The sequence below is a fragment of the Mirounga angustirostris genome, unplaced genomic scaffold, assembly GCF_029215605.1.
Source record: "Mirounga angustirostris isolate CCGP_5_RB_7025 unplaced genomic scaffold, mMirAng1.0.hap1 SCAF_17, whole genome shotgun sequence".
Lineage (NCBI taxonomy): Eukaryota > Metazoa > Chordata > Mammalia > Carnivora > Phocidae > Mirounga > Mirounga angustirostris.
Window position 1 is genome coordinate 44048712 of NW_026991725.1, and position 15807 is coordinate 44064518.

Below are 15807 nucleotides of genomic sequence, written 5' to 3' on the forward strand. Positions count from 1 at the left end.
GTGTTCTTCTCTCATGTAAGTATTTGAAGGCTTAAGTTTCCAAGTGCTACTTTGTGATTTCTTCTTTGACCCATGAGCATTCTTTTTAAAAATTTTTTGGATATTTTTTTTTTTAAAGATTATTTATTTATTTATTTGACAGAGAGACACAGCGAGAGAGGGAACACAAGCAGGGGGAGTGGGAGAGGGAGAAGCAGGCTCCCCGCTGAGCAGGGAGCCCGACTTGGGGCTTGATCCCAGGACCCTGGGACCATGACCTGAGCTGAAGGCAGTCGCCCAATGACTGAGCCACCCAGGCGCCCCAATATGTGCATTTCAAACAGTTGGTTAGCATTTGAAGAAAAAGGTAAGCTTGTCCTCTTCATTTACCTGCAGACCTGCCACGTTGGCCTCTCCGCATTATTCTCCGCTGACCCACGTTTCCATCTGGCATCATTTTCCTTCAGCCTGAAGAGTGTCCTCTAATATTTTGTGTAGTGCGCGTCGGTCGGCAAGGTTAATTCTATCAGATTTGTTTGTCTGTAAAAGCTTTTATTTTGCCTTAATTTTTGGAGGCTATTTTTACTAGACATAGAATTCCATTTTGACAGCTTTTCTTTCAGTACTTTAAATCTGATGAGCCTTTGTCTCTGGCTTGCACAGTTTCTGAAGAAAAGTCTGCCATAATTCTCTCTTTGTTCCTCTCTATGTACTGTGTCCTTTATTTTTCCTTTGACTGCTTTTAAGACTTTGTCACTGATTTTAAGAAACTTGGTTACAATACTCCCTGGGTTGCACATGCACACATGTATTTAGCCAGCTGCTTGGGGTAGTTGAACTTGGATCTGTGAGTTAAGAGTTTGCATCAAATTTAGGGGGAAATCTGGTCTTTCATTTTTTTTAAGACAGAGCAAGCACTTAAGTGGGAGAGAGAATCTCTAGCACACTCTGCACTCAGCGTGGAGCCTGACGTTGGGCTCGATCTCATGACACCAAGATCATGACCTGAGCCGAAATCAAGAGTCAGACGCTTAACCAACCAAGCCACCCAGGCGACCCTAGTCATTATTGCTTGAAATACTTTTTCTACCCCCTGTTTTCTCCCCCTTCTGTTAGACTGATGGACACTGTCTGTCAGGAGGCGGAGGCTGTTTTCGCTCCCCTTTGCTTCTCTTTTTGTGCATTATTTAGGAGAGATTCTGTTGCTATGTCTTTGAATTTTCTGTTTTTCCTTCTACCATCTTTATTCTTGGGTTAATCCCATCCAATGAGCTTTCCTTATCAAATATTACAGTTTTCATCTCTAGAAGTTTTGTTTGGTACTTTTCATATTCTCAATTCTTCTCATTACTTACATGTTTTTTTTTTTTAAATACTTGAATATAGTCATTCCAGTTCTTTTAATGTCTTTGCTTGTTCCCTCATTTCTGTTATTTCTGGGCCTCTTTCTGCTGACTGATTTTCCTCTTGCATATGGATCATATTTTCCTGCTTCTTCACATGTCTTGTAATTTTTGATTGGGCGTTGTAATATTTTCTTGAAAAAAATTTTTTTAGAGTGTTGGGTTTTATTTTGGTAGGCAGTTAGGTTCCTTGATTGGTCATTTCAAAGACTGTTTTTAAACTTTTCTTTCTTTTTCTTATTTATTTATTTATTTATTTTTAAAGATTTTATTTATTTGACAGAGAGAGACACAGCAAGAGAGGGAACACAAGCAGGGGGAGTGGGAGCAGGGAGCCCCATGTGGGGCTCGATCCCAGGACCCTGGGATCATGACCTGAGCCGAAGGCAGACGCTTAACGACTGAGCAACCCAGGCACCCCTCTTTCTTTTTTTTTGAAGATTTTATTTATTTATTTGACGGAGAGAGAGTTAGCAAGAGCAGAAACACAAGCAGGGGGAGTGGGGAGAGGGAGAAGCAGGCTTCCCGCTGAGGAGGGAGCCCGATGAGGGGATGGATCCCAAAGACCCTAGGACCATTACCTGAGCCAAAGGCAGACGCTTAACCACTGAGCCACCCAGGCGCCCCCGTTTTTAAACTTTTCTAGTGTTAAGTCTACGTGGAGCTTCTCTCCAGAGATACCTAGCTCTACGGCTGAGGTGTGACTTCTCTGGGTCTCCACTCTGGGAAGGGAGGTGATGATGGGGACTCATCACTCTGACTGAATATCTCCCTACTCTCTGAGAGCTCTGGAAACGGTTCAGCTTACAAGTTGTCTGTCTTTCCTTTGCCTGGAGTTGTGGAGTTTAGTCTATACATCTATGGGCTAGTACGCAGTGAGGACTCAAAAAAATGCCTGCACAGGTTTCTGGAGCTCTCTTCTTGTACTCTCCTTTCTGGACTCTGTCCTGCAACTGCCACCCCTCTGCCTTCCCAAACTCCAATTCCCACTTTCCTAACTCAGTAAGGCTGCTGAGTTCTGTTTGGCATCCCCCTCCCTGTGCCTGCAGCCCAGAAACTGCCTTCAGCAGAAAGCTGGGGGGGATCCTGGAACTCACCTCATTTGTTTTCCTTTTTTCAAGGTCCTGTGCGGACTATTGTCCGATGTCTGAAAACAGTTGCTTCAAAACTTTTGTCCAACTTTCTAGTGGTTTACGGAGAGACACGAAAGTCTAGCCCACAAAACAGCGTAGCCAGAAGTGGAAGTGAGCACTAGCCACGCTGTGGCCCCAGAAGACATACCACTGAAGAGCAAGCCGATGTGGCTATTTCTTCAAGTATTTACTTTGGTGTAGAAGCTCTTTCTCTATGAACTTTTCCCCAAGTGGCGTGATTGTTTCATCACTGCGCCTTCGAGAGGAGAGCTAACAAAGACCTACTTCACCATTGCTTTTCGAAAAGGTTACAGGACACTCTACACTTCTTACAGAGTGTAATATCCGCACAGGCAGGAAGCTGGTGTTGCTCACCCAGCTCAGGACGCAGCACTGCTCCCTCCGACCAGAACACTGGTTCTGGGATTTCTTTAGTTGTGATCACAACGGTGCTGAGACGCAACACACACCAACCCACAACAATTTCCCTGGTGTGCTAGACACTCACATCCAGTCCCGTGTGAGAGTGGTGACAGGCAAAGCCAGGAGGATAAAGGGTGCTGAGCAACCAGAGGGCAAGACCCCTTGCCCCCCGGGGTCCTCCACCCTAACAGTCACAGTGCTGAATAAGCTTCCTGGCTCTCACGGACAACTCCTGCCCCCATGTGCCTCACGAGGCCTCTCTGTGGCAGTGGCCAGTGAGAACGTGTGCTGAGCCCTCCAGTGGGAGGCACTCCACCCTGTTGGTAGCTTGTGTTCCCAGAGCGCAGCCAATGAGCCCTGCCTGGGGATTGCAACATGACATGTTTCTGGTGCAGAGGACAGCCCTCCCTGGCTCTAGCTGGCCTCCTTCCCTGTGGCTTAGGCTGCTGGTCTCTGAGCCAGGTCCCACAAGGCTCTCCTAGGTCTGTCTGTCTCACTGACGCTCACATTCTAGTAAGGTTCTCAGACCCAAGGGGAGTTCCCCAGTTAGTGCACAGGTATGAGGACCACATGGGAAGAACAGAATGTATTGTTCCAGGTGCGTTTACAATGGAATCACAAGACTTTCTTTGAGGTCACCTATTCTGTGTGATTTTAACCTTTTGTTCCTTATCACAAATCCATATCACAAGTAGCCATCACTCAAAAACAGTGCTGGGCCATCAGCCTGTCCTATGCTCAAACCCTGGGTTTCACGAGAAACACAAAAGCAACTGTGGGGAAGCCAGATGGTAACATTCTTGATTGATTGATTGATTGATTGATTGATGTTATGTTAATCACCATGCATTACATTAGTTTTTGATGTAGTGTTCCATGATTCATTGTTTGCATAGAACACCCAGTGCTCCATGCAATTATTCTTGGTCTTGGGAGCATACAGACAAGGTAATTAATGTTCACAGTATGTTTTTATGACTTCAGACCAGGGCTGGGCTGGCAGAACCACAGCGGAATCAATCTGGTTTCAGAGGAAGGTCCAAAACACTGCTCCTGAGTCCATGCATCCTTCCAGGGCAGGCATGGGACAGCCTCCACTCAAGAACACAAGACACCAAGAAGGGGACAGGTAGGATGGAGTCCCGGGGGCCCACTCAGCCCTACTCAGAGGCAGGTGACATGCTGCAGGATGGATGCAAGGACAAGCCCAGGAGGGCTTGGTGTGTTTGCCCTGCGATAACATGCAGAAACATACTGTGACTCTCCAGTCAAGAGAAGCCCAGTTTTACCAGCAGTCACCAGATTCCCAGTCTGGGAAGGAGCTTTGCCAGAGGCTGGGCTTCTCTCTGGAGGCTACCTGGCTAGCCGATCCAGGTCACTGTAGCATTTTCTCTTTTTCTCAACCACGTAAAATCATGGACACAGTTCCCAGCTGGAGGGCCACACATCACTAGGCGTGGCTGAGTCTGGCTCAGAAGTGTGTGGCTCACAAACTGAGCTGTAATTTGGCCCACATTTTGTTTTGATCTTTTAATTATTTGCCAATATTCTAAAATGAAAACATTCTACATAAAAACAAGATTTCCAGCTTCTCTTGAAAAGTGGGAAGATCTGGCTCTTTGGACCATCTGCCATTGAGGGGCAACTGCCTGTAGGACGGCGTCATCTGCTAGCAGAGCTAGGCTGTCAGCATCCCCACACAGAGTACTGCCTGGTGGTTAGCACAGCTCCTGGAGGTCTTCACGCTGCCATCTGGGGCCTGGTGCCCATGGGCTCTGTGTCTGGGACTCTTCTCAGCCAGTGGGCTCAGGGTCTGGAGTGCAACGGCTTGGACTCTGGTCCTACTCCACTGACTGGGAGCTGTGAGACCTCAGGGGAGCAACCTAGCATCTCTGGGCCCAGGTCTCTTCATCGGAACGCAGAGCCCCGACCTCCGAGCTCCAAGAGCTGCTGAGAAAGGGACCCTCTGCGGAGAGGTGCACGCCAGCTCTCCATGGCGCTGGCAGAGGCTTCACAAGCGTCTGGGCTATGAACATGACGTGGCTGGTTTTGTTTTTATCTGGATCATTGGTTAAGAACAGCCTGGCAATGTGGTTATCTGATTTAGGTGTCATCTCTGTAGAGAGATCTGTATGGAAATATTCTTTTTTTTTTTTTTTTTTTAAATATTTTATTCATTTATTTGACAGAGAGAGAGACAGCGAGAGCAGGAACACAAGCAGGGGGAGTGGGAGAGGGAGAAGCAGGCTTCCTGCTGAGCCGGGAGCCCGATGCGGGGCTCGATCCCAGGACCCTGGGGTCATGACCTGAGCCGAAGGCAGTCGCTCAACCAACTGAGCCACCCAGGCGCCCTGTATGGAAACATTCTTACTACACAGGATTTAAAATTAATTTTGGATTAGTAGCCAGTTAATAGCATCATGCATACCCTTTTCTTAACCTTTTATGCACCCCTTTTTAAAGAGAAAAATGTTTAATTTCAGGAAACACTAATGTAATTTTCAAAAGAACAATAATTTAAAGAAAAAAAAAACCACCCACCACATTGTATCCTTTAAAAGTTGTAACCCTTTATCCCTCCTCATTTTGATCCCCTTGGGGGATCCCCTTGGGGGCAGCAAGGGAGGGAGGGTGAGTCTGGTCCTCTCTCAGGGGAGCACTGGGTGCACGGTGGGACCTTTTCAGACCCCCCAGGAGATACCAGGGGAGCTCCATCCACGAGCACCCAAGGTGCCACTGAGCCACTCAGAAGAGGATGGGCCTTGAGTGGGTGGGGCCTTCAGGGCAGAGCCCGCCTCCGTCTCTGGAAGAGTGTGACCCCACAGCTACATTCCTTAGGTGCTCCCGGCCATTATCTGTGTGACCTCTGGGACAGCCTTGGCCCTCCCCCCAGCTGCACGCCCCCGTTCAGGTCAGGCCTGTCCCCTCTGGAACAACAGGAGTGCAGGGAGGACCGGAGCTTGGGACCTCTGGCTAGGGGCTACCTGGCCTTGGGCGGGCACTCAGTGTCCTGGGCCTCAGTTTCCTCACTTGAAAATGGGACAGCAGTGGTCCTGCAGATTGGTTTACTCCCGTAGGGGGTGAAGCAGAGACAGCTCACAAACAGCTGCTAACCCCATTCAAGTAACATTCATTTGTAAAAACAGGTCTGCAGCCCGCCCGCCCGCCCCCCCCCCCCCCCGCCCCCGCACTGCCTGCTTCCTGAGCAGGGGCAGAGTCCCCTCCCACAGCACACTTTTCTGTCCTTCTGTGTTCTTTTACAAAGCACAACGAACATGCATTTTCTTACTCTGCGAGCTTTCGCAGTCACCTTTAAAAACGGTGCAAAACCTAACAACATGCAAAGCACTTGGAAGATGGCCAGCCTCACCCATAGTTTAAGAACGGCAAATTAAAACCAATAATGAAATATATTTTTCATCATCACATTGGCAAAAAAAGAAAACGCTTGATAAAAATCCAGCAGTACTGGGGGCTCCTGGGTGGTGTCGTCAGTTAAGCTGCCGACTCTTGGTTTTGGCTCAGGTCGGGATCTCAGGGTCAAGTCCCGCATCAGGCTCTGCGCTCAGTGCAGTCTGCCTGAGATTCTCTCTCTCTCTCTAATAAATAAATAAAATCTTAAAAAAAAAAAAAAAAAAAATCCACCAGTATGGGAGTTAGGAAAGACACTCTTACACCCTGCAGCCATGAACACAAATTGGGCCAACTTTTTGAGGGCGATTTGGAAATAGCTCGCAGAACTCAAACCACTCACTCACACCTTTGACCCAGTGATTCCAGTTCGAGATATTCTGACAACAGAGTCCCACAGCCCTGCACACACACTGAAGCACTTAGGAGCTGAGACCACAGGCCATTTAAACGTCCACGGATGCAAAGTGGTTAAAGCACGTGCTCACGCGGTGGATCACTGAACCACTGGAAGGTGTTAGCTCTGGCTGCACCGATCCGATATAAAGAGCGCAGACAGGGATTTAAAAGCAAGCTGCCTCCTGGTATATACAATTAAAAAGAAAAGGGGAGGCACACACATTTTTAAATATTTGCTTCTGAGGCCACAGAGAGCGGGGCACGCCTGGAGAGGAGCAGGGGACTGGACAGTTGTGGTCTGGGGGACAGAGATGGAACTGGAGGCGGGCAGGGGAGTGGTAGGGAGGGAAGGGGGAGGAGGGGACTAACTTCTCAAGGAAAACCCCATGCACCATTTAAATTTCTTAGCCATAAGGAGGTGCCGGCCATAACTAACCGAGGTCTGGAGCCCCCTTTGCTCCAGTGAGCGTTCCGCACCCTGAGCGTCCACACACGTGGCAGGGACACTGGGGAGGCCGACTACTCGAACCACCCCTGGGACGGACACGCCAACACACCGCCTCCTACGAGTCCCAGCGCCCCGGCCTCGCCCTCTGAGCTGGCTCAGGCTTCCCAAGGCAGGTGCTGAGTTGCCAGCGCGGCCTGACACCCATGTTTTCTGGTGCTGCCCCGGCTGAGTGTCCCTGTCCTGATCAACCTGGATGAGTTATTCATAGGTGACCTTTGTCATCTTGCTCAAGAAAATCTTTCCAGTTGGATTATTTGTGAAGTTAAAAAAAGAATTATCTTAGAAATTTGTGATTTTAAATCACATCTCAGGTTAGCTTTCTAGTCATTTGTAAATCCTCAGTTCCAATTCTGTATATTTTTAGGTTTGATTTTAAGCCATTAACTCTGCCTGGGATGCATTTTGGGAATTTAAAAAGTGTGCGGCTGGCACTGCTGGTGGAGGGTGGTCCCTTCCGCTCTGGCATCTCATCAGCGACATGCTCGCATCTCGAAGGGCTGGGTCTTGCTATGTAGGTCCTCTTCCCCCTTGAAAACACACTCATTTAGTTTCAAGGGAAACTGTCCACATTTCCATTAGAAGTACAGTAACTGACTACTTAAATATGGAGAAAACAGCTTTACATTATGTAATACTTCCTTCCAGGAAAAGTCAACTGTTAAAAATCTACTTTTCAACACTGCTTGGTACTTGCTCTAATCACATGCTTTTCCCGGGAATCCAGATCCCTAGGCTGCAGACTCAGGGCCTCCCTGGGCTCCATTCTTTCCAGTTATCTCCCTGCTCAACTGGATTGAGTACCTGTTGTGTACCTGCTTGTGCTGACCAGGGGGGTCAAGGATCAAGGACGATGCCCCCACCCCAGCCCCACATTGTCCCAGGATGGGGGCTAGTGCTAAGAGCGGAAGGAAGTCATCTGGAAGATGCAGCTAGCAGGGCTTGGGGTGGAGGCAGGTGCTTGGAAAGGAAGGTGGGGAGGAGGCATCTGCAGATGCAGGCTGGAGGGGGCTGAGCTGCATGGGCCTGGGGGCAGGGAAGCCAAGGTCGTAGCCCCTAGGCACTATGTAGCCAGGAAAGAGGAGAGAGGGGTAGGGTCAGGATGGAGCAGGCAGGGGTGGGGGTTGTCGGGGTGGGGATTGGGCGGAAGGCGGCTGGGAGTGGAGGGGCCTTACCCTTTGGACTGGATGGAGAAGGGGGCTGTGGTGACCCTGAGGCCCTGGCCTCAGATGGGGGTGCAGCAGGGACTGGCCAGGCCTGCTGGGGCAGGATGGGGGCGGCTCTGGTCCCATCTCAAAACCAAGGAGTGTGTGTCCTTTCAGTATAAGAACTGTGTGCCATCTTGAGAAATACCGTGTAATAAATGTAATTCTTCATGTTTAAATGCAGACGTCACACACTGTTAAACTATTTACCATTTTTGACTGTTCATGATCGCTACTCACAATACACTGAAAATGGGCAAATGCAGAAGACACTTCATCCCAGTTTCTAGAACGGAGCCTCCAGACTGTTTGTCTGGGGACCGATTCCCCACGTTGTACTTGATCATAAATGCTTAGGATCACACATTTACATCTCAAGCAGAGTTCCTGTCTGCCTAAGAGGGTCTTTGAAGAAACTAGTGAGGTCTTAAAAAGTGTTCTTACAGGGGCGCCTGGGTGGCTCAGTCTGTTAAGCGTCTGCCTTCGCCTCAGGTCATGATCTTAGGGTCCTGGGATCGAGCCCCGTGTCGGGCTCCCTGCTCAGCGGGAAGCCTGCTTCTCCCTCTCCCACTCCCCCTGCTTGTGTTCCCTCTCTCGCTGTCTGTCAAATTAATAAATAAAATCTTTTAAAAAAAAAAGTGTTCTTACACAAAGTAGAGTATCATATAGGTAACTCAATTATGCATACTCAAATACTCAGGATACAAGGGGGCATAGAGAAGTTTTGTAGATAATTAAAACATCTAAATTATGGTGCGCCTGGGTGGCTCAGTCATTAAGCGTCTGCCTTCGGCTCAGGTCATGGTCCCAGGGTCCTGGGATCGAGCCCCCCATCGGGCTCCCTGCTCCGCGGGAAGCCTGCTTCTCCCTCTCCATCTCCCCCTGCTTGTGTTCCCTCTCTCGCTGTCTCTCTGTCAAATAAATAAATAAAATCTTAAAAAAAAAAAACTAAATTGCATTAATTTCAACCTTTTCCTCCCACCTCAGTTTTTCAAAGGTGAACCAAAAGCCTACAACTGAAATTATCTTTCTTACTTTTTAATCACAAAGCACTGCTCACAAAGGGCACGGCGACCCCACCCCAGCCGGTGTCTGGCCATCCTCCCCGGCACAGACCCTGTTGAAGGCCCAACCCCCATCCCCGGCCTTTCCCAGCTTTCCTGCCGAGGACCCCAACACAGTTCCTGGCCGCTGTCCTCAGGTCTGAGACAACCCCTGGCGAGGTGGAAGAGGGGTCTGTCAGGAGCTCTGGAGAAACACTTCCATTTGCAATGAAGAGAAAGGGAAACATGCCTTCTTCCCACGTGATGCTCGGAGCTGCTGCAGCCCTTTCGGCCCATTTAGGAGGAGCGAGAATCCCAGAGGAGCCAGCCCCCGGCTCATATGCCTCTGGACCTGACGTGCAAGTCGAGGGACTCCTCTGTGTTGGTCAGTGTGTCGGTCCCGCAGCTGGGCAGGCACACCGCATGTCAGGAATGTGATCAAATGCCCACCACCTTGGCTGTCCCCTCCTGGCTCCACTGAGTACATGTAAGTTTCTGGGGGGCACCATGATGACATAAGGTGTTTCTAGCCACTTCCATGAGTCTGTCCTGCCACCTGTGTACAAGCATGTCAGGCTGCTGGGGGGGCTGTGCTCCTCCCCACGCAGGAGGGTCTCCACCGACGCCCGCGGCACCCAGCTGGCCGCCCTGCTTGCCACGGGCCTGGCGCTGCCCGGCCGTCCCCTTCTACCTGCTTCCCGACTCGTCCAACAACTGTTTCACAACTGGGTTCTGCAAGCCTTCCACGGCTTCCCCCTCGGAGCGGTGGCTCTGTGTCACACTTCAACGCAGGCAAGAAAGGGAATCTGACCGGAGCCTGCTTCCCACCGCGGGACCGGTTCCAGGACAGCTCTCCAGCGGTCACTTGCATCTCTGCTGTCAGAGCAGGGACAGCTCCTGTTCTGGACTCTCGGGCTGGCGTCTGTGTAGCCGGCCTCGGACGAAGGATATGGCCTGTCCCTCAGGCGCAAAGGGCCGATGGGCCTGGGGCTTGCCGCTGCGGCGGGGAGGGGAGGACAGGGGACCTGTGGCCGCCTCCTGTGCCTCTCGCCTGACCCTGTGTCTTCTGCCGGCCCCCACGGAGCTGTGGTCGGCGCCCCTGTCAGCTGAGCTCACAGTTCTGGGCCCCCATCCACCTCCCTGCCTCTGTCCTGTCACCAAGAGAGTCCCGTCCTGTCAAAGCCCAACCCTGCAGGGCCTCTGGCCCTCCTCTCCTGAGTCTGCCCACCCCCCCGGACCTATTGTGTACCATCCGCCTCTGTCACCTGCACACAGACGGGCTCCCTCCAGGAAGACCGGCATGACCACGCCACCAGTCCACGCAGACTACCCGTAGCCCCATGGTGACCTCCACCTCACGAGCAGCAGAGGCACTTGTCTGTCCTGACCTCACCTGACAGCCCTGCCACAACCCCCAGGTGACCACTCTCCTCTTTAAGACTTTCCATTACCAAAGATTCCCAAATTTCATCAAGCACATGTACCTGTGTAGTTTAAAGAATAAAAATAAAATAACTTAAAGAATAAAACAAACAGTGGGGCGCCTGGCTGGCCCCGTTGGTGGAGCGTGCAACTCTTCATCTCCGGATCGTGAGTTCAAGCCCCACGCTGGGTGTTGGGATTACTTAAAAAAAAAAAAGGTGCCTGGGTGGCTCAGTTGGTTAAGCCACTGCCTTCGGCTCAGGTCATGATCCTGGAGTCCCTGGATCGAGTCTCGCATTGGGCTCCCTGCTCGGCAGGGAGTCTGCTTCTCCCTCTGGCCCTCCCCCCTCTCATGTGTTCTCTCTCATTCTCTCTGTCTCAAATAAATAAATAAAATCTTTAAAAAAAAATTAAAAAAAGAATAAAACAAACACCTGTGTACTCAGCTTAAACAACATTGCTACCACCTGTTTTTCTAAATAAAGTTTTATTGGCAGGCAGCCACACCCCGCATTTACATATCGTCTGTGGCCCTTTACAGAAAAGTTTGCCAACTCCTACTTTGGATTTTTTTTTTAAATGAGGGACAGGTGGTGGCAAAGTTGCGAAGTTCTTATTGTCTGTATAGTCTTTGTTTTGCCCTGGTTGGTCAAAGACATGTCCCTGGGTGTGGGGTTCTGGGCTGACAGCACATACAGATCCCCCGTTGTTGCTGACGAGAAGTCAGCCGTCCATCAGGCCTCCCCTCTTTGCAGGTGACAGCCTTCTGCATCACCCCATTGCCTCTGGTGCTCCTGAGTTCTGTTAGGACACACCAGGTGTTGCACATCCTTGTAGTTACTCAGATGGGGGTTGTGAGGCTTCTGGGGGTGCAGAACGAGGACCGTGGGATACCTCAGCGGATCCTCACAGGGCACATTTGCCCGAGGCTCTGACCAGCATGCAGCCACGCATCAATCACACCTGCTGTCATCCTCCATGGCTCCGGACCTGCTTGCTTTCTGCTTCTCTTTCAACCTCTTTGTCTCTCTGGGTAATCGCTTCACATATAAGGCCTATATCACTAATCTGCTGTTAAGTCCATCCACAAAGCTGTTAATTTGAATGATGATATTCTTCTTTTCTTGAAGTTCTGTTTGTTCTTAAGTTTGCTTGGTCTTTCTTTACAGTTCTTTGTTTCTTGGACGTGTTTTCTTGCAAGTCTCTTATTTCTTTGAACCTAGGAAACTCAGCTATTCATACCTTGTATCCTCCAGGTTTATGGAGGGTCTGTCTTCTGCTGGCCTCACGCCTGGTGCCTTGCCCCCTGCGTGCAGGATCCCATTCTCAGCTAGAATCTGATCTGTGGGAATGTTTATGGCCTGGGACAAAGTGGACCCCACAAAGCGGTCTGTCTCCACTGCTGCCCAGTCCTTGGGGGCCCCACCGGCTCATAACCCTGAGAACTAAAGTCCTCAGGCCACACGGACGTTGTAACTGGGACTGACCCACATGAGAGCGGTGTATGGTGACAAGTTATAAAGGACGGCCCTCCTGCCAGCACTCCGTGCGAGGGCCCGGTCCTCAGTGGGGGCACTGGGCAGGCGGGGCACGGAGCTGTTTCTGGCTCACCTTCCCACTGTGGGCGGGTGGGACCCTTCCCAGTCCCTGCTTTCTGGGCAGGCTCACCCATCACACCCCCACCATGGGTGGGCCCTGAGTTTTGTCACTTGCTTTCTGGACACCCTGAGGCTGTGACACCCAATGGCAAGTTCACCCAGTTTGACAAAGGCCTTGGGGTCAAAGGGGATGGTGGTGATCAGTCTGCAGGCAGGGCTCCTCCTTCATGGGGTCTTTGGCTTTTAAGAATTCTCCACCTTCGGGCGCCTGGGTGGCTCAGTTGGTTAAGCGACTGCCTTCGGCTCAGGTCATGATCCTGGAGTCTCGGGATTGAGTCCCGCATCGGGCTCCCTGCTCGGCAGGGAGTCTGCTTCTCCCTCTGACCCTCCTCCCTCTCATGCTCTTTGTCTCTCATTCTCTCTCTCTCAAATAAATAAATAAAATCTTAAAAAAAAAAAAAAGAATTCTCCACCTTCTTGCCACGAATGGATGCCTTCAAGCATGACTGTGGCTTTTTTTTTTTTTAAAGCATGCTCTGCTTTACTTATTTATTTATTTTGTTTACACCCAATGTGGGGCTTGAACTCATGACCCCGAGATCAAAAGTCACACGGGATAGAAGGAACATACCTCAATATCATAAAAGCCATCTATGAAAAGTCCACAGGGAATATCAACCTCAATGGGGAAAAACTGAGAGCTTTCCCCCTAAGGTCAGGAACGTGGCAGGGATGTCCACCATCACCACTGCTATTCAACATAGTATTAGAAATCCCAGCCTCAGCAATCAGACAACAAAAAGAAATAAAAGGCATCCGAATCAGCAAAGAAGAAGTCAAACTCTCACTCTTCATAGATGACATGATTACTCTATGTAAAAAACCCAAAATACTCCACCCCAAAATTGCCGGAACTCATCCAGGAATTCAGCAAAGAGGCAGGATATAAAAATCAATGCACAGAACTCAGTGGCATTCCTATACACTAACAATGAGACAGAAGAAAGAGAAATTAAGGAGTTGATCCCATTTACAATGGAACCCAAAACCATAAGATACCTAGGAATAAATCTAACCAAAGAGGCAAAGGATCTGTACTCAGAAAACTATAAAATACTCATGAAAGAAATTGAGGAAGACACAAAGAAATGGAAAAACGTTCCATGCTCATGGATTGGAAGAACAAATATTGTGAAGATGTCAATGCTACCTAGAGCAATCTACACATTCAATGCAATGCCCATCAAAATACCATCCACTTTTTTCAAAGAAATGGAAAAAATAATCCTAAAATTCGTATGGAACCAGAAAAGACCCTGCATAGCCAGAGGAATGTTGAAAAAGAAAAGCAAAGCTGGCGGCATCACAGTTCCAGACTTCCAGCTCTATTACAAAGCGGTCATCATCAAGACAGTATGGTACTGGCACAAAAACAGACATATCAGTGGAACAGAATAGAAAACCCAGAAATGGACCCTCAACTCTATGGTCAACTAATCTTCGACAAAGCAGGAAAGAATGTCCAATGGAAAAAAGACAGTCTCTTCAACAAATCGTGTTGGGAAAATTGGACAGCCACATGCAGAAGAATGAAACTGGACCATTTCCTTACACCACACACAAAAATAGACTCAAAATAGTTGAAAGACCTAAATGTGAGACAGGAGTCCATCAAAATCCTAAAGGAGAACACAGGCAGCAACCTCTTTGACCTCAGCCGCAGCAACTTCTTCCTAGAAACATCGCCAAAGGCAAGGGAAGCAAGGGCAAAAATGAACTATTGGGACTTCATCAAGATAAAAAGCTTTTGCAAAGCAAAGGAAACAGTAAAAACCAAAAGACAACTGACAGAATGGGAGAAGATATTTGCAAATGACATATCAGATAAAGGGCTAGTATCCAAAATCTATAAAGAACTTATTAAACTCAACACCCAAAGAACAAATGATCCAGTCAAGACATGGACAGAAGATGGGGCACCTGGGTGGCTCAGTCATTAAGCGTCTGCCTTCGGCTCAGGTCAAGATCCCCGGGTCCTGGGATCGAGCCCCACATTGGGCTCCCTGCTCGGCGGGAGGCCTGCTTCTCCCTCTCCCACTCCCCCTGCTTGTGTTCCCTCTCTCGCTGTGTCTCTCTGTCAAATAAATAAATAAAATCTTAAAAAAAAAAAACATCAAATGAGAACCTGGGGGGTGGGTGGGGGGATGCGCGAGATCTGTAATTCATGTCTCAGAAAAGGCCTAATTTCCATCATAAATGATGAGCTAATACAAATCAGTAAGACACAGATAGTAAACTCCACGTACAAAGGGGCAGAGAATTGAAGGTGAGGAAGAGGAAGTGAAGTGGGGAAGGCCCACCTCCCAATGGGGTGGCTGTGGACCTGCCAGAGCCCAGCTGGACAACGTCTTCCCGAAGACGAAGCAGAAATGCTTCTGCTTTCCAACAAAGCGACACCCTGCCCTGCGGGCTGAAAGCTTGTGTACAAGGCCGTTCACTTTAACATGACGTGTAGGACAAAAGATTGGAAATAACCTAAAAAGTCCACAGCAGGGACAAGGTCACATCACGTCGTTGGCGCATCTATGTAACAGAGCGCGGCCTGCATGGGCTCCGCACGGGCTGCCCTCCCTTGGCCTTCTTGCCACATGGGGGGCTCATGCAGCTCCCCCAGAGGTGGGCCCTCGAGATGGATTCTCCCGGACCCCCGTGACAACCAGGCGGACAAGGGCAAGGGCAGGGTCGTGCTCGCGAGGCTGGGCAGCCCAGAGAATGCCCGTGTCTCCCAGACTGACGCACCAGCTCCCTGGGAAGGGGCCCCTGCGGGTGGCTTGTGCAGCACCCGGGCCCGCGGTGACACAGCCCCGAGCCTCCACGCAGGAGCCTGCACAGGTGGAGAGACTGCAGTGTGTCTGTCTGCACGTCAGCCTGATGGGGTCACCCAGCCCCGCCAGGCAGCGGCCGGGGCAGCAGGTCTCAGCTCTGTTCTGACCTCTGGCTGGACTTCCTCATGGATCAAGCTCTTCCTTCCCACTTCTCTCTGAACTCCAGCAAAAGACCCTGAGAGCAGGGTCCCCAGTGGGAACCGAAATTCCCCTCAAGCTATAAGGACAGCTCTGAGCCAGCAGGACACCCATGACGGTGACCGACCTGACCTTCACTGCCCACCTGCATGCACCCACTGACCTCTGTCCCACATGGTCCTTATATAAACCTGGAAGTGTTTTCTGCACTTGGGAGGGTCTTCTGGACAACAGTCCCCTGGCTTCCTGGGAACGGCCTCCCT

General features: G+C 50.0%; 1 protein-coding gene across 4 annotated transcripts in view; it reads right to left on the reverse strand.

The window, feature by feature from the left end:
• Positions 1–15807, reverse strand: part of CCDC57 (coiled-coil domain containing 57) — a 116528-nt gene that overhangs the window by 14895 nt on the left and 85826 nt on the right. Inside the window, exon 19 of one of the 4 annotated variants that reach the window (XM_045888228.3) lies at positions 6163–7783. The exons of the other annotated variants lie outside the window; for them this stretch is intronic. Coding sequence (XP_045744184.1) covers positions 7764–7783 — 20 coding nt within the window. The 3' untranslated portion in view covers positions 6163–7763. Of the gene's footprint in view, positions 1–6162; positions 7784–15807 lie in introns of those variants that run through there. 4 annotated transcript variants of the gene reach the window in all.